Consider the following 17,291-nt stretch of genomic DNA (forward strand, 5'->3'; position numbering starts at 1 on the left):
GAGGCTGCGAGTATGTTGCAGCAAGGGTTTTCTCATCTTTTAGGCCTTGTAGAGTGAGAGTTTATCTGTTTATGTATGGAAAGTGAGAAACTGCTCGTCTTTGTATCTTTACTATTTTACCTCGAGGATTATTTACTCTGCCATGTTGTGGTTACCTGTTTTCTTCTTTACCTTGTACGTTTTTTTAGTATCTCTGTATTTGTTTCTTGGTTGCCATTTGAACTTGGTGGTGTTTCACCAGCAGGGGTTTAAGTCACTTGGATTCATTTTGCGAGTTCGCTTTTTTTATTTTTATTTTTTGTTTGTGCGAAGCTATCATTCAAGAGCATTCTGCAATTCTACTCTTCTGGCCTGACTGTGTTTTCTAGGACTTTTTTGGGACTGTGTTTCCTGGAACTTGCAAGTTGCGACACAACTGCGAGTTCCACGAGATCGGATTCAGCTTTTTGAGTACTGAATCCAAGTTTCAGTTTCACGCCTCGGAACTCGCATAATATATATTAAATTATCAATTGCAACTAAGTTAAAGTAACCCCTTCTTTCGAAAAAATAAATAATTAATATTTATTTAAAGGAAAGGGTAGGGAAAGAAAATGAAAGGTAGGAAAACTCGTATAAGTATTTTTTTTCCTTTTAACCGAACACAACCTAAGGGTATTTTTTTTTTTGAGAGAAACCTAAGGGTTAATTTCAGAAGCCCCTTAATCATGGATGGTGTGTCACTTTACTATCTAAACTATGAAAGGTTTCAAAGGCCCCCTTGAACTTTTACATGTTAAGGGTGTTCAGATATGTGCCCTACAAGGGAGCGCCCCACAATACATCCCCGTCGTGTATTGGGAATATTCCCATTAATAGTACCAAAATAGATGATGTCATCATCCAAAGATGTTTCTAATGCATGGCAGGGATTTGCTGTGGTACATTGTGGGGCACAGATGTGAACTCTTTAATGTCTAGAGGAAAATGATGATATTGACTATGTTTGGTTCTGTGAGCGTTTATTAAAATTATGTTGTTACATTGCGCCAAATAGGCATTGGTGTTTATTATAAATGAAAATGCTCTTTAGTTTCAATGTTTTTCAAATAAATACTAAAAAAATATAAATGCTTGAATTTATGTGCATAATACATTTGGAGAAACATCAAATCCTTGTTTCCTCCAATACCCCAACAGTTATTTGAAATGAAATGCTTATAAAACATACTTTTGAGAAAACGTAAAATCCTACATCAACAAACACCATCTACATAGGGATTCCCCAAATGCCTTGAAATGGGTGAAACAGATTCCTCTAACCAAACAACATCAACATGAAACGAAGTAGACATATTCTGGGGTCCATAAAAATTGGTTTATTCTAGGTTCAGAAAGCATAAAAGTTTTCAATTCCTAAAAGCGAGATACGTTTCAATTTTTTAATACTTTGCGTTCCACGCAACTTCTGAACTTGAGTTTTTACAATTAGGATTTCCAAGATTCTTCTTCATTTTGACAACATGAATTACTTCTGATTAAGGGTTTGTTTGATTCACAGTTGGAATTAAAATTGAAATCAGAAACAAAATCTCTTAGAATTAGAATTGGAATGATTTATTCTCATAATTTGTTTGGCTCTTATAGAAATCGGAATCAGAATTTGAATAAAATAGAATGGGATTTCATTCCTAAGGGAGGGGGAGGGATTGACCTTTCCCTCAAATGGGGGAATGACATTCCAACATGAATGAGAATGAGGTTTGGATTCCATCCAATCAAACAGTCATTGGAATGACCCATTCAGATTCTGTGTCCATATCCCTATTCGGAAGAACCAAACGGGCCCTAATTTTTTATCGAGTGTATATTTATTACACCTTATTACAAAGTTTAATGTTCTGCATTACTGGCTTCTTGTGCTATTAATGGTTTTGAACCATTTCCTTGCAGGGTCACAAGTACTATCTCCGCGCAAACATTGGCATGAATTTGTGGTGATTCTATTGCTAGAATCAATATCCAAACAGACTGAGGTCCCATTTGCGAGATTAGATGAAATGTGCATTTTAGAGGCTGATATCTGCTCCCATCTAGAACCAGGCCCACTGCAGTCCGTTCCAACCTTAATGGTGTGTAAATCCAGGCTTCAGACTGAGCACAGGGACCTAACTTTAATGGTTATGTCAGAGTGAAGCTTTCTGTACGCAAAGCCCAGTCAATGGATGATACAGGATGGATGCTGTATGGCCTAACTTCAGACAAACCTGGTCCTGCATCATATATTAATAGCAATAGACGTTTTAACATCTCATCACAGTAGGACTCTGTTGCACCCATGACCATGAATTCAAAGAAAAGGGAAAAACAGCAGAGCTGGTTGTTGAGTCAGGTCAGAAAATAGAAAGGAAAAAGAACTGACAGCGCTGTCTGAACCTCTGAGGAGTGAGTCTGTGAGTGTGAGGGCCCTAACAGAAAAGTATAGATACCTCGGAAAGGAAAGGAGATTAGAAGGCAGTAAGCCTTTGCAGGAAGGTTGAATTCCGGGAGCCGGCCCAATCCGAATCCAGAACCCCATAGCTTTCATTGAAGTCCAAATTATTCCCATGTCTCAAATAATAACTACCCATCAAAGCCCACAGAGCCCAATCAAGATCCAATTCAGCTGCAACACTGAAAAAGCAATTGGAGTACCTATTGTCATTCCTTTGATCATTAATCCCAAACACACTGACAAATAATGGGTACCCTTCGACCTTGATCTAACACAAACATTGCATTTTTGTTCAATGAATTTACGATCCTTGCACCTTGCCCTGTGAATTGCTTCGGCTCCTGCTTGCATGTACCTATTATTAATGTAAGTATTGAAGAGGAACAAAGTGTTAAAAGTGCCTTCAATTAATTCAACACCAATGGCAATGAGCCTAGAAAAGAGGGTTGAAGGTTGGAAAGAATGTATAACAAGAATTCTTGGAATTCTTACAGATTCTTGATTGGTGCTGAGCTAACCAAGCACAAAATCGTATCTCTTTGGTTAATTTAAGACCCAAAGTATTTAGGGATAACCGACCACTCAGTCAAGTTCTTGACATTGAATATGTAAATTTGCAACATGATGAGCCATGGAGCTGGGATATCTCCCCAGAGAGAATTGGGATCTATTCCTCATAGAGCACCACATCCCACCGTGTATTAACAAATGCCGCATTTGTACCTCACACTGACCTCACAACCACAAAACAATGGATATGCCGCATAGGGGTGGCAACGAGCTGAGTTTTTCACAAGTTGCTTGAGTTCGGCTCATAAAAAGTTCGGTTCAGCTTGATTTCAATTGAGCTCGAGTCTATTAGAGCTCGGTTTGTAAGGCTCGCAAGCCGGCTCAAATATATATATATATGTATAATAAAAATATTATAATTTTTATTTTTTAAAATATCAAATAAAAAATATTTTTGTATATACTTTTTTATTTTTATAAAATATTTTTCTCAAAATCGAACTCAAACTTATAAATTTTTTACTCAAGTTGAGCCCGAATTCAATATTCTGGCTCGAACCGAACTTGAATTCAAATTTAAACCTTATAAAACAGTCTCAAACCAAACTCGAACCTCATACTATTTGACTCGACTTGGCCGAAATCCACCCCTAAATTGCCGCATCAGCTCAATATTCTAGAAAAGGCCAATAAAACATGGGTCTATGGGTATTAATTGCTTGAAAGCCAAGCTAAGCACGGAAACACATAAAGCCATCTGCCCCATATCCTCAAATTAATACCACCATATATTAGTAAAGGTAAGATGTCGTCATATATATATATATATATATATATATTTATTTATTTTACATTGACTCCGTTATATATGATATATCCACAAAAGAAAAAAAAAGTGGTAACATATCTTGTTTAATTTTTCTTTGATTAATACTTATAGACCATGCAGCAGGTAAGGTAACAATTAACAGAGGTAATCTAATATACAAATATAATATATATTAATTAATCAATCAAACGTCATATGTTGTCAAGGTTCGTAATTGGCTCAGTAAATGTAAATGGCCACAGACTGCTTCTTCCGCCACCCTTTGTTAAACTCTTTAATTGAAGTTGATTGTGTTTCACAATGGAACTCTTTCGATTCACGGTGGTCAATGAGAATTTTGTAGCCGTTGTACTTCTTGTGCTATTAACGATAATGAACCATTGGCCAGAAGGGTCACACGTATGATCTTTGGTTAAGCATTTGCATTGGCTAGTGATGATGGTGTTAGTGTTAGAGTCGACGTCGATGCACACGGTGCTACCATTTGTAAGATTAGATGAAATGTGCATCTTCGAGTCCGATATCATATCCCATCTCGAACTCAAGTCACTGCAGATGATCCCAAGCTTGGCTGCCTCTCCCAATTCATCAGCTTGTAAACACAAGTTTGTGTCCTTGAGAGATAAAGTTTTCTCAGGTGTATAGCTCCAGGCTTCAGATTCAGTACAAGAACCTAGCTTTAATAGCTCCATCATTAGAGATTTCCTTACCACACAAAGGCCAGTTGATGGGTGGAATATTACTTTGTGTGGCGTCACCTCTGAAGAAAGACCTGGACCTGCATTAATTTTGCATTCAAATTAATTTATAATTATATATACCTTTCTAATAACGATGTATACAAACAAAACAGCTGATCAAACAGATATATACCTTGGAAGGGAGATTGGAGCGCAGAGATCTGTTGAACGAAGGTTGAATTACGGATGTTATTCCAGTCCCAACTCAGCACCCCATAAGTCTCATCCATCCCCACCACCCCCTGTCTCAGATAGTACCTCCCAACCAGTGTCCACAGCGCCCAATCCCAATCCAATTGGGCTGCAACACCAAGAAAGCAATTCAAGAACCTATTGTCATTTACATTGGTGCCTCTCTGATCCACACCAAACTCACTGATAAACAGTGGCCAGCCTCGATCCAACAAAAAACCTCCTTTTCTCATCAAGTTATTCACAACAGTTGCACAAACTTGATTTGGGTTGCCCGTCTCCCACGCCTTACCGTCGGAGAATGCATACCAGTGAAGCTCGAACACTAACTTCCCGGAAAATGTTAAGTTCAGTGGTTGCTTGGCCAGGAAACTGAAATCCTTGTCGTAATTTAGGCCGGACAGTATAACGAGAACGTCGGGGTTGGCTGAGTGCACCGCTTCGCCTCCTTGTTGCATGTATCTGATCATGAATCATGATGAGGTGTATTCATCTCCAATGTTACACAGTGAAACAGGTGTTGATTGAAATGAAAAGTATGATGATTATGATTTCTCAAAGTGTAACTGTGTCGCAGGCAGGACAATCCAGAGACACCCCCTCAAGCAAATGTAGAAAATTTGATGAAACCTCACGTCAGATCAGCTGGTAATTTTAGTTGTAGGGAAATTTACAGTTCAGTGTTCAGTCCAGCTCAGGGTTTTTATTAGTTTCTTTTTGGGTTTTATTTACCTAACACCTCTCTTCATCTATGTATGATTCAGTACCCCGGAATTTGATATCACATGAAATTCATAATAATACTACCTGTCACTATTCCAACTGCGGGGCGCTGATGTGAATTCCTTGAATTTTGATTCATAATACTACCTGTCAATTCCAACTGTATAAATTGTATATGGGGCGGATTGAACAATAAATAAAAGGTTAAGTACTCTGCATTGCGGATTGAACAATAAATAAAAGGTTAAGTACTCTGCAATCCAATGCAAATGACATCCCCCTACCCCTTATAAATCGCATCCTGTCCATGAATTTAGCATCAATTTATGGCTGGTGAGGTTTCAAAATTCTGACCTGGACTGATTAGTCATTTCTCTAAATCGGTGTTACATGCCATCATGGTTTCTTGTCAGAGATTACATGCTACCCCAATGAACCCGGATTTGCTCCTTACATAGTGCACCTCACAATGCTCTTAGCTGTTAAGGCTGTAAGTCAGGCCAGGTTAGGTCGGGTTGAGGCCAATCCTAAGTTTTAAACCCCCAACCCAACCTACCCAACTCTAACCAAATTCCTTTAACCCTAACTAAATTCTTCCCATCCTTTAAAATCTCGTATCACTTCTTAATCTCAAATTTTAACTCAACTTTTCACTACATATATTAATCCTATGTTTTATTAGTATTTGTTTGTTGATTTTTTATTGGTTCTTTAAGTACAAAATTCAAAAAAAAAAAAGTGTTTGAAATGGTTATAGTTTATTATGAGTTCTAGCTTATACTAGATCTTTTATGGGCAATAAGCTATGGGTGACAAACAACAAAGAGGAGATAAAGAATAAAATATTCAAAAAATATAAAAAATGTTATTAAGGTTTTGGTATTTCCAATTAGGATTAAGTGAAGTGATTATCTTAAAAGAAATAAATAATAGTATGTTGTAGGGGTTATACAACTATCTTGCATATAAACAAATCAATGTATGATATCATATATATATATATACATATATATATATAAATATATATAACATATATTTATATATGCTATGTACTATAGAGTCGGGTTCGGGTTGGGTCGGATTGCCCCAAGAGTCAACCTTAACCCAACCTGAAGTAAAATCGGATTCATAAATTTCAACCCTAACCCTAACCTGAGCATCAACCCAACTTTTTCGGGTTGGGTTTGGGCCAACCTGGCCCAAGTTGTAGCCTTATCAGCTGTGCATGGAAACCTCTCTCATACTTGGACGTTATCATTCATAGAAATGAATTCGGATTTATTCTTTACAAGGCCCCTCTCAGCCATGCATTGGAAACATCTTCCAATGAATCATAATTAGGGCTGTTCATAAGAAGGCCCAACCCGACCAAACCGACTAACCCGGACCGACCCAACCCGAGTCGGTCGGGTTATCTTCAGCACTGGTCGGTTTCAGGTTGTAAAACATCATAAACCGATCCGAACTGAACCGACTTAGTAGTTACTAGTTAGTTCCTACTTCCTAGTTAGTAGTTACAATCTACTTAGTTCCTACTTAACTAAGTTGTCTTTATCCTAATTAAAACCTAACTTAATTTCTAGTCTTCTAGTTAGGAATAACATTAATGGCAAGTATTGTAAGACAACTAGACAAGGAATTTTTTTGGAACTGTTTAAAGAAAAGAATCAAAAGATCCTAGTTTCTATGGTCTTTTACACCAAATAGGCAACCAATTACAATTAGAATTAGGTGTCATTTTTTACTTAGATTAGAAGGTTTCTTGAAATATACAAATTTCAGTCTTCTTTCTCTAATACAGTTTGACTTTCTATTTTCTTGATAACTTTTATTCTAAGTTTCTAACTTGGTCTGCCCCCATTATTGTAGTTGAGTTTCTGTCAAGCATGGTTGAACTTAGAGCCGAAACCGACCCAAACCGACCCAACCCGACTCAAACCGACCAGGTCGATTTTGTTTAATACTGGGTCGGTTTTGGTTTCAAGTTCAGGTAACCCGACCAGGTCGGGTCGGTTGGAAAAACCTCAATAAATCGACCCAACCCGACCCGTGAACAGCCCTAATCATAATTTATAAGAGATGTTTTCAATGCACTACACCAAGTGTTGTGAGGCGCCCTCCATCGAGTTCACATTTGCTGTGTGACGTTGTGGGGCGCAGATGTGAACTCGATGAAAACACCGACATTTTAACTGAATTAACTAAATGTGATGTCTTAGATTTATTTTGGTTTATTCTACATTCATTGTATATCACATGCCACCATGGTTGCAGCATTATATCCTCTTAATTACCTACCTCTACTTTAGCTACACTAATGAATCTGGGATGGTGATAGTGCAGCCATGAAAATTTTGCTCCTCCCTGAAAGTATGTATTAATTCCACCATCTCATGGTGGATGATTTGTTAAAATATGTAATTTCAAGATGGAGTCAAATAAAAACTCACCATAAAACCTCAATACCGCAAGTACTCATTTGGGGAGGGGGAGGGAACTTTTATGATGCTAGCTGCTTTGCAGAGCAACAGTACATCATTCATCATCGGCTTTGGAATGGAGCCGAGTGGATCCTAAATCTCAGCTATACCGAGTCATTGGTACCATACCTTGCAATTAAGGCCCCATTTGGTTCGTAGAAATAGGGGTCTGGAATTGGAATCGAAATTCGAATGATCTATTCTGATTCTAACTGTTTGGTTGGGTAAAATCGGAATCCCATTTTCATCCTATGCCTCACTTGAGAATAAAATCTCATTTCTATTGATTCTAATTTTTATTTTCATTTCTATTTGAATCAAACAGATTATGGAAATAAGCCATTCCAATTTAGACTCCAACAAAATTCGATTTCCATTTCGAATCTGATTCTGATTCTCACCACAAATCAAACGAACCCTAAAATTGTCCATAAAGCTTATATAGGAGTAAGACCCTCTAGATCTATATTTTTATTTCACTGAATTAACCCGCTAATCCCATGTATATAAGAAAGAAAATATGCAGGATCGATGCACTATGCAGCAATGCAGTGTTGAGGGTTGGTTGAGGTAATTAATATATATATACCTGTACCAATCCTTGACGTTCTGCTTGTTGCCTCTGAGTTCATTCCTTAAACTCATACCAACGACATTGGGTGTAGCATTAAACATGGTGGCCATCGAGGTTAATCCCTTAATCCAAACGCCTGGATCAAAGTATTTGTCACCAAAGAAACCATTGCCGTCAAAGCTGCTGCAACACCAACCCGGCTTGCTTATGTGGTTGTCTAATATCACCATCAAATTGTTCTCCCCAAGGTTTGATACCACCGCCTGATCACGTTTACAGTACTATTCATTTTAACCATCATTCAAACATAAATAAATATTAACAACCTCATTGTTCGTTCTACCCATTAACATAATTAGCTAGCTTTTTTAACATATATATAAACTATTGTTTATGAAGGGGACTTGTTTTGGCTACATATTAATTGTTAGCCAAAGCCAAGGATTAAAACATCAAAATGCTTGATACATTGCTGTGTATTCACTTAATTATAAAATTATTTATTTTATAATTTTTAGAGCTTGGTTTGTTTTAAGGGTCGTTTATTAAAATATCCCCTATAGTTTGTAATTAATTTATCTAATTAATAAATCTTCTATTAGATGAAAGTGAAAAATGACAGTTTTAACATTAACATCCATTCAAATAAATTTAATTTAAAGAAATTAAAAACAAAATTATCATTTTTGACCCTAGTAAAACACAGACAATCATTCTATTTTTCTCTAATCGGTCAATTTTGTTTTCTATACATAAAAAAAAAAAGTATTAAGAATACTTTTTGAATAAACAACCATGGATTCATACCCTTGAACATTTTCCACTCAGTTTAGGGGTACTTTTGAAATAAACAACCATGGGTTCGTGCCCTTAAACATTTTCCACTCGGTTTAGATGAACATGTTACTATTTTTATATGGCAAAACAAACAGTTCTTAATGAAAGATCGATTAAATAAATAGGTCATTAATTATAAAGGGTATTTTACCAAAATACAAGCCATAGGATAAATTTAAATAAATCTGTAAAATTATAAGGGGTATTTTAATAAATGACCCTTATTTTAAATGTTCTAATTAAAAAATTGATATATCAATGTATCCAAAGCTATTGATTTGGATGCATCCATGTCCACATGATATGCTTATATTGTATAGTCCTTGTTCCTACCTAGTAAAGCGAAACTACATACCCTTCCCTTTTATATGTGCAAATTCGTATGGCAAAAGATTTGGCTGATGATAACCACCACCCACATCACTTTCAATGTGAGGGTCTGTTGACACTGGATAATTACTAAGCAGCACAAAATATGGTTCATGTATCTTGATTAAATGAAAACGAAATTTATATATGTATATGATTTTTTCTTTTTTAATTAGAAGAAATTAAAAGGGGTTTTAATTAATTTAAAATAATAATTACCTGATATGCTTGGATAAGTGGAAGATCAACCAGAGATGGATTATTGACTTGGATGCCTACAATAGTCTCAGAAAGACCGAGGCTCCTGAACGACTGTCGGACGGTAACTGAAGCTAACGAGTCGTTGGTGGCCAAGAACAAAGGCCAAGTTAGCCTCACACAATTGAATCCCATTGATACAATCCTCTTGGATATCACGTCCAAAGGCCGTTTGCTCAGGCCCTCCGCCACCATGGCTTCGAGGTGCGATGCCCAATTCACGCACGCCAACTTCACTCGTTGCCCATCTTCATCGACGATCCACCGTGAATTGGTGTAGAGCGGCAGAGCAACCGCAACCACCGGAGAAACGATCAGAAAAGCAAGAACGACAAACGAGAAAGAGAGCTTCTTCATGTTTTAACCATATATATAATATAATATAATGTTAATTGAGTTTCTAGCTCAAACGACGTACGTGATGAGCATCTCCGGTGCATGATGAGAAGGGTGGACTGCGTCCACCAAGTATCAAGCATCAACCTTAGCTCCCTGGATTTCTCAGGAGTTAGCCCAATTTGACTGATAGTGATACCACTAGTTCTACAATATTGAGAACAGATTTCGAAAAAGCCACCCGAGAGTAGAGTGAATATATAGGCAAGTAGCAAGCTAGCTTGGGAAAAAAGAGGGTTGGGACTTGGGCATGGTTAGTTGTTCACGTACGTAATCAGGCTTACGCATTCGTAAAGAAAAGAATTTAGAGAGAACTCGTCCTAAATCCCATTGAAATTATTTGAGCAAGAGCTGTCAACCCTCGGATCAGAGGGTTTGGAATAATGAGTGGCCTTGATTGCCTCGTATGTCATGTCATCCACTTAACACTTGAAAGCAACGTATGTTTTTGCTTCACGTTGTCTTCATTTTATTTTATTGTTTTGTTTTGTTGGGCAAAGAAAATTGATCTTTATCATTAAAGCAAAAACAATAAAAAGATAGGGCATTCTTGATTGCAGTGCAAATTTCTAGAGACCAAATTTCAGGTTTAAATGGGAGTGCAAATATTGGGAGGTTTTATTTGTAAAAGGGAGTCGGTTTGTCTACCACTAAAATGCAAAATAAAATGATGTGTCCAAGAGAATGAGGTACGTAGTAGGGCTGTGATCAGAGTGGAATCTCATCTAATTATTGAAAATTTGCATATCAATCCGATCTGAGATTTGAAGACCTTTTCATTTCAATTCGAGTCTTAGCGAACTTTGATCAGATTTGGATTTGTTCCGGTTCTTCTTTATTTATTTATTTTTTAAATATAAAAATTTAACTATTTTTTAAATTTTATATATAATAAATTAATATAAATATAACGTACTGAATTTATATATAGTATATATTTTTATAATTTTAAATATAATCATATATTAAAATCAATAAATATTATAATATAATCTGATTGGATGGAGTCAAATTCAAATCTGATCCAATTACAAAAATACATCATTTGAATCGCAGATAATCAGAAAAAAAAATGTCAGATCGGCCATGAATTTTCGGGCATCATTGACAGGCCTAAGGCTATGCAAGTTTTATGATATTTATGAGAAAATATTGAAGTAAATAACAAAGGAATTTAAAGGATTAGTCGGTCATGACACATCAGTAAATGAAAATCTATTTAAAACCCCAATTATCCTTTGGAGATTAAATGATAATTTTGCCTTTTAAAAGCAAACCAATTAATCTAACATTTTCTTAGGCATTTCTGTCAAATATATTATATCATATCCCTTACAAAATTGAAAAAAAAAAACAAAAAATAAAACAGGGAGATCGCATCAAGGTACCAGTTTTAAATTTCTTATATCGGTCCCCAATCTTCTGAGTTCTGAGGGCAAACTATACATTCAGAAAATCGAAAGCAAATTTCTTTGTACATATGCTTTCTTCTTCTTTGTACAAATTTCTTTAGCGGAAGTAGCGGTGATTAAATGATCATTATATTTAAAATTGGTAAACAATGTACTCCAAATTCAATTTCTGTTTGTCTAGAAAAAGATGATGGCTTTGAACCATTTAAACTCAGATATATGGCCAAATTTTTTAAGGTAGGAAAGAAGAATTGCAACCCATTTAATCTCAGAGAATATAGCCATATATAGATTGTAAGCTGTTTGGGAAAATTAAACCAAATAAGAAAGGGAAACCTGCAACTCAACAACTTCACTTCTGATGAGGTCAGGTCACTCAATTTATGATTTTCTATTATTGTAGCCTTAGCTTCATATATAAAAGGTAAAAGAACAAAGAGAAACCATATATATGAAGGCCATCTTCTTCAACCTTCAAGGAAGTACAAGTATTCCAGCCACAGACATTAATTACAAAATAAGCACAGAGTATCAAGAAATTGACATTCAAGCAATCTTCCCAAGAGAGTACCTCGAACTCGAAGACAGACCATAGAGGTGATGGCCCGTTAGAGGCCTATAAGAACATTTCAAAGGAGAAGGGCTGACCTGCAGGAACAAATAATTACCAGAAAAAAGGTCGCCCATATGACCTCTGCTTTCCTTCAACCTCTTCACAACCTTATTCCAGGAAAGTCTAGCAGCAGTTAGTAACCTTGCTCTTCTTCTCAAGAATCTCCTTAAGCCTGGGATTCTGATCCTCGATCTCTTCTTGTTGCCCAACTTTCTAAACCTGAACCAGCTTCTTGTTCTCCGGAATGCTCTCTCATCTCTTTCTTCTTCTACATCAAACCCACCTTCATTTCTGAATCTCTGATAAGAGAGTCTGATGGGTGAAGCCATTTCAATTGCAGACATGGTGGGGTGATTCCCGAGGAATTCAAGGAGAACCCAAACCAAATGGAGTTTACAATTAATGGATGAAAGATGAGTTGGGCCTCTTTTATCTTCACGGGTTCTGGTAATCTGATTTACTTGTTCCTTCTTACTTTGCCAATAACCACAAGAGAGAGGTGGCATGCATAAGCTGTTGAGTGCATTAAATGCCAGAAAGGAGTTCTAGTAGATGATGATGTCTGTGGGTAACCTGAAACTGGTGGTTGGCCGCTTTGCAATGGTAAATCACATTTATTAATTCCTTCTACAGTCTACACGACAAGACAAACAACTGAATTTACAGAAATCGAGCAGCTAGCGTTCCCTCGGCCCCTCCTCCTTTTCTCTCCTTCAGTACTGCATGCATGCAAAGGCAAAAAGGTCTGGTGTAAGTGGACCACGGTGGTTTGGCTTTAGTGAAGTCGTGTACCAAAGCCCTAGGAAAGCTCCCACTCCCAGGATGAGGGTATACTAATACTACTCATAATCGGCCTGTTGAAAGTTGAAACTTGGAAGAAAATGCATTTTTGCAAGAAAGTACCTTCACAAACATTGCCATTTTAAGGAACTCTCTTAACCGTCTGATTTTAGTCTCATGAATGGTAATGGTGGGTCCTGATCGGCTGATCCTATGACTCAGTAGTGTAGCACCATTCGATGAGATTGAGGCCTCTCAGACAGGAGACAGACCATATGTGAAGTCATGATAATTGATCAGCTTCTGGGCAAATCCTAATTTGCGCTGGTTGTAAGTGTAAGGGTGTTAATGGACAGGTTTTGGGTTGGACCCCGTTCAAACCAAAATCCATTTGGATGGATTGGACTGGACGGACTAGCAAGGCATATTGAATTGGACCAGTTCAGACTTAGTCCAAATTCATATTGCATTGAGTTGGATTGAACCAATATCTGGTCCATTATAAGAATATAGGTGTCAATGGACCAGGTTTGGATTAAAATTTATATAAATTAAAACAAATTTGAACAGATTCAACAGTCTAAATATTGAATTGGACTGATTCAAATGGACCTGATCCATTTGTAATGCACTCAGCCACTCACATTTAACTGGATCGGATTGGACCAAATCCACTCCACAAATGACAAAAGTTTTATGGTATCAAAGCGATTTAGTTCTATGTGCTGTATTTACACTCTTAATTTCTAACTACCACAGTCATGTAGATTGGATGGTCTTATTAATTGCAATGACTTGGATGATTCCTATTTCCCACCCGTGATATTTCATTTTCATATGCAGTCTAAACTTGTCAAAATCTGATGTCCCATGTAGATAATAATTGATAACCAAATTGGCGAATGAGAAGGGTAACCAATAATGATCCCATTAATTCCATACATCAAAATTCCGAAACTATGGTTTTCCTCCTTCACCATTCAGAGTAATTGCCAAAATAAAACGACCATAAATCTAATTTTCTAGGTGGGATTTCCATTACTATTTTCCGTTATACCCACCTGCTTTTATGAATTCCTTTTAGCCCAGTTCATTTCTCAGTCTGAAGCATTTCAGTTCAGCGACTTGTCAATTTTCATTTACCCATGAAGAAAAACAAAAAATAAACCTCTTTTCCGAAGATTATATATTACAAGTTTTTTGCACCAACCAGATTATGAGAGTTTACTTGCAACTGATGCTTACCATCCAATAGACTCTAATCTATTGTACAAGTAATTCAGAGATGTCATTTTCTCTGTTTTTTTTTTCTTTTTTCTATTTTCTTTTTTTGGATATTATATATTGGGATTATCCACTTGCTCGGGCGATACCTTTGTGGAGAGGTGATATGCCGATTCCATACCGTCTATCAAGTAAGTGATCATCCAGGAGTTGGCTTGATTGTCACTTCTGTGCTCCTAGTCTCTTTCTACTTTCATATCCAATTATTAATGCATTGTATAAAATATAAAAACATCTCTGAGGCTTCTGACAATTATAAAAATCTCCCCTTAAGTTTTGAAAATTCCTACAGTTACCTCCCTTCCATCGTTGTCTGAGCCAGAAAACATTGGCCTAATGTATTAATTTTTTGAAACTATCCATTTTACCCTTATGTGATACTCGCAAAAAAAAACTTTTATTTAACTAATAGAGTTCCCTAGGTGAGATTAAAAAGAATAAAATAGTTTCATTTTGTAAAGTCATCATGATCTAGTGAAATCTAAAAGGGCAGATCTGGCATTTTGATTATATTGAAAGATGCCCTAACAAGTAGTAAGATCAATTTTATAACTTCTAAGCCTCTATCGTTGAGACAATAATGCTTTAATTTTGGTAATGACCGAAGAAGACAATAATGAAAGGAAGGTAACTGTAGGTTTTTTGAAAACTATATGGAAGGTTTTTCTTAAAATGAAACCTCAGGGGATATTTTTATATTTTACCATTATGCATTTAGTTATTTTCACTTCTCAGTTCTTTTAAAATTTCAGCTAAAAAAATTTGCCTTGATAAAATGCCATTCTTTAGTGACCTCTTTTTGTCACTGTTAATCTGTTATTGGCCATTCAAGTTTTTTTTTTTTTTTTGCCTTTTTCTTTCAATACTTGAGGGTATCTCCCTCCTTTACTTCTCTATATCCTTTGAAGTTGATCGAACACTTATATCCTGCCGCGTAGCGATACCATCAGCTCGTGCTGCATTGCATCCACTGACATCCCCATAGGCCGTAGTTACCAGACCTGCCAAATTTAAAGATGTAGGCTAATCCAACTGCAATGGAACCATTCTTGGTGGCTGAAACCTTGGTTGATGGAAAATAAGAAACAGAAAGTTGAGGAAAAGATCTTTCTTGATTTGGTGTAGGATTTAGAGGTCGAAGAAATCTACCTTGTAAATAAAACAAGAATGGCTAAATGTACTTTGATGATGAGTTCAGAGAACAGTTGATCCAAATAATATAACTAGATCTCGGCGAGACACACTACCAAAATGGACATTCCAGACTGGCTAACAAATGGCTTACAGTCCATCCTCTCAATGAATTCTTAAATATAAACGCCTTTACTTTACAATACTGGAGTAAGAAGTAAGAACAACACCATCCTACATCAATTCCTCTAAACCTGTTTGTAGAAGAGAACATAAGCCTGGTCATGCAACACCTTGCTTATGCTCACGGCAGTGACCGATGCATCATCATATCTCAGCCACTGACCATCAGTGTAGCGGGCATCAGCAGTGTAATGCCCCTTTGAAGGTTCCCTTCCATGGTGAGTAATCGTTGCAACAAGCTCATATCTCCTACCCTACACAAAGTACGAGAACTAAGAAGCAAGAGATGTCTCATCAAATTTTTAATAGATTCTCTCCCATCTACCACCCATAATCAGCAACTCTCCTATTAGGTTAAGTCCCAGACAATACAAGTTTACAATCAACTGGATATTTTTGACTTATTCATTAATTAAAGAAAATAAGCCTATTCCATTAATCCAAACAAACGCTACATGATATATATGCCACCAATGGATGGAGAGAGCTCAACAATACCAACCCTATTCTTCAGCTCTCATCAAAAGGTTTCAAGTATGCGAAACAAAAGAATGAAAAGATACCAGGAAACCCCATCCAATAAATGTAGTATCATCATTTTAGACGAAACCTGAGAGAACCCTTCAATTTTTTTTTTTTTTGATCAATAACACTTTCATTAACTCGTCAATAGAATATTTACAATAGGAAGACAAACACGCTTATCTTCCAAGAGCAACAAAGAACCTCAAGAAAGGAAAAAAATAAAGAAAGAAAACACACTATAGTTACAGCTTAGCCCAAAACAGCGAGTCCCTTTCTGCCCCTTGTTTAGCTAAACCGTCAGCTAGGGAGTTATGCAGAAGAGAAGGAACAAACACCACAAAAAAGGTAGAAGATAATCACTACTTCATTCAATCAGTTTCTCGAACCACTAGGGCATTCTCTGGCGAAATGGCCTTCCTCCCCACAATTGTAGCAGTTCCCACCACCAAATCCACCTCCACCATACCTTCTTCCACCATTGCCACCTCCACTTTCCTGATAACACTCCCTCGAAAAGTGCCCAGTCTCACCATAGTTGTAACAAGCTCCACCACCACCGCCACTATTCCTTCCACTACCACCTCTTCTGCCTCTGCCACCACCCCCATTAAAACCATACCCTCCACCACCATAACCACCTCTGCTTGCACCGTCATAACCACTTCCAAATCCGTACCCACCACCACGTCCACCTCTACCACCACCACCACCGTAACCATCTCTCCTGCTTCCTTGAATGTAAGATCAGTTAAGAAGCAGTACTATAATTGACCATTATCTTCACAATCAATAACATGAACAATTCATTCATATGCAAATCAGGTCCTGAAGACCATCATTTTTAATCAATTCCTAGCATCCAAGTATCCAAATGTATCTTGGGGCCTGAATTTTCTGGTGCAGCATATTCTAGGCATATCTTTGATGGTTCAGATGTAGGAAGCTGTCCAAAATACTTTGCCATCACTCCATAGAACCATCC

At 36.9% G+C, this 17,291-nt stretch overlaps 2 protein-coding genes across 6 annotated transcripts in view; both read right to left on the reverse strand.

Moving 5' to 3' along the window:
* Positions 1 to 3,881: 3,881 nt before the first annotated feature.
* LOC104593039 (glycosyl hydrolase 5 family protein-like) lies at positions 3,882 to 10,634 on the reverse strand. Its single transcript, XM_010252684.3, has 4 exons — positions 9,947 to 10,634; positions 8,537 to 8,784; positions 4,686 to 5,206; positions 3,882 to 4,590 (listed from the first exon to the last, which is right to left on the reverse strand). The coding sequence occupies exons 1-4, from the start codon at positions 10,340 to 10,342 to the stop codon at positions 4,004 to 4,006; spliced, it is 1,752 nt and encodes a 583-aa protein (XP_010250986.1). The 5' UTR covers positions 10,343 to 10,634; the 3' UTR covers positions 3,882 to 4,003.
* Positions 10,635 to 15,563: 4,929 nt separating this feature from the next.
* Positions 15,564 to 17,291, reverse strand: part of LOC104593041 (ubiquitin carboxyl-terminal hydrolase 24-like) — a 31,529-nt gene continuing 29,801 nt past the window's right edge. For 2 of the 5 annotated variants that reach the window (XM_088899918.1, XM_088899919.1), the window contains one exon: positions 15,564 to 16,033. In XM_088899918.1, coding sequence (XP_088756044.1) covers positions 16,025 to 16,033 — 9 coding nt within the window. In that variant the 3' untranslated portion in view covers positions 15,564 to 16,024. Of the gene's footprint in view, positions 16,057 to 17,291 lie in introns of all 5 variants that reach the window. The other 3 variants (XM_088899916.1, XM_010252687.3, XM_088899917.1) reach the window with 2 other exon arrangements.

This window comes from Nelumbo nucifera, chromosome 3, assembly GCF_055504915.1.
Source record: "Nelumbo nucifera cultivar China Antique chromosome 3, China Antique-T2T, whole genome shotgun sequence".
Taxonomy (NCBI): domain Eukaryota; kingdom Viridiplantae; phylum Streptophyta; class Magnoliopsida; order Proteales; family Nelumbonaceae; genus Nelumbo; species Nelumbo nucifera.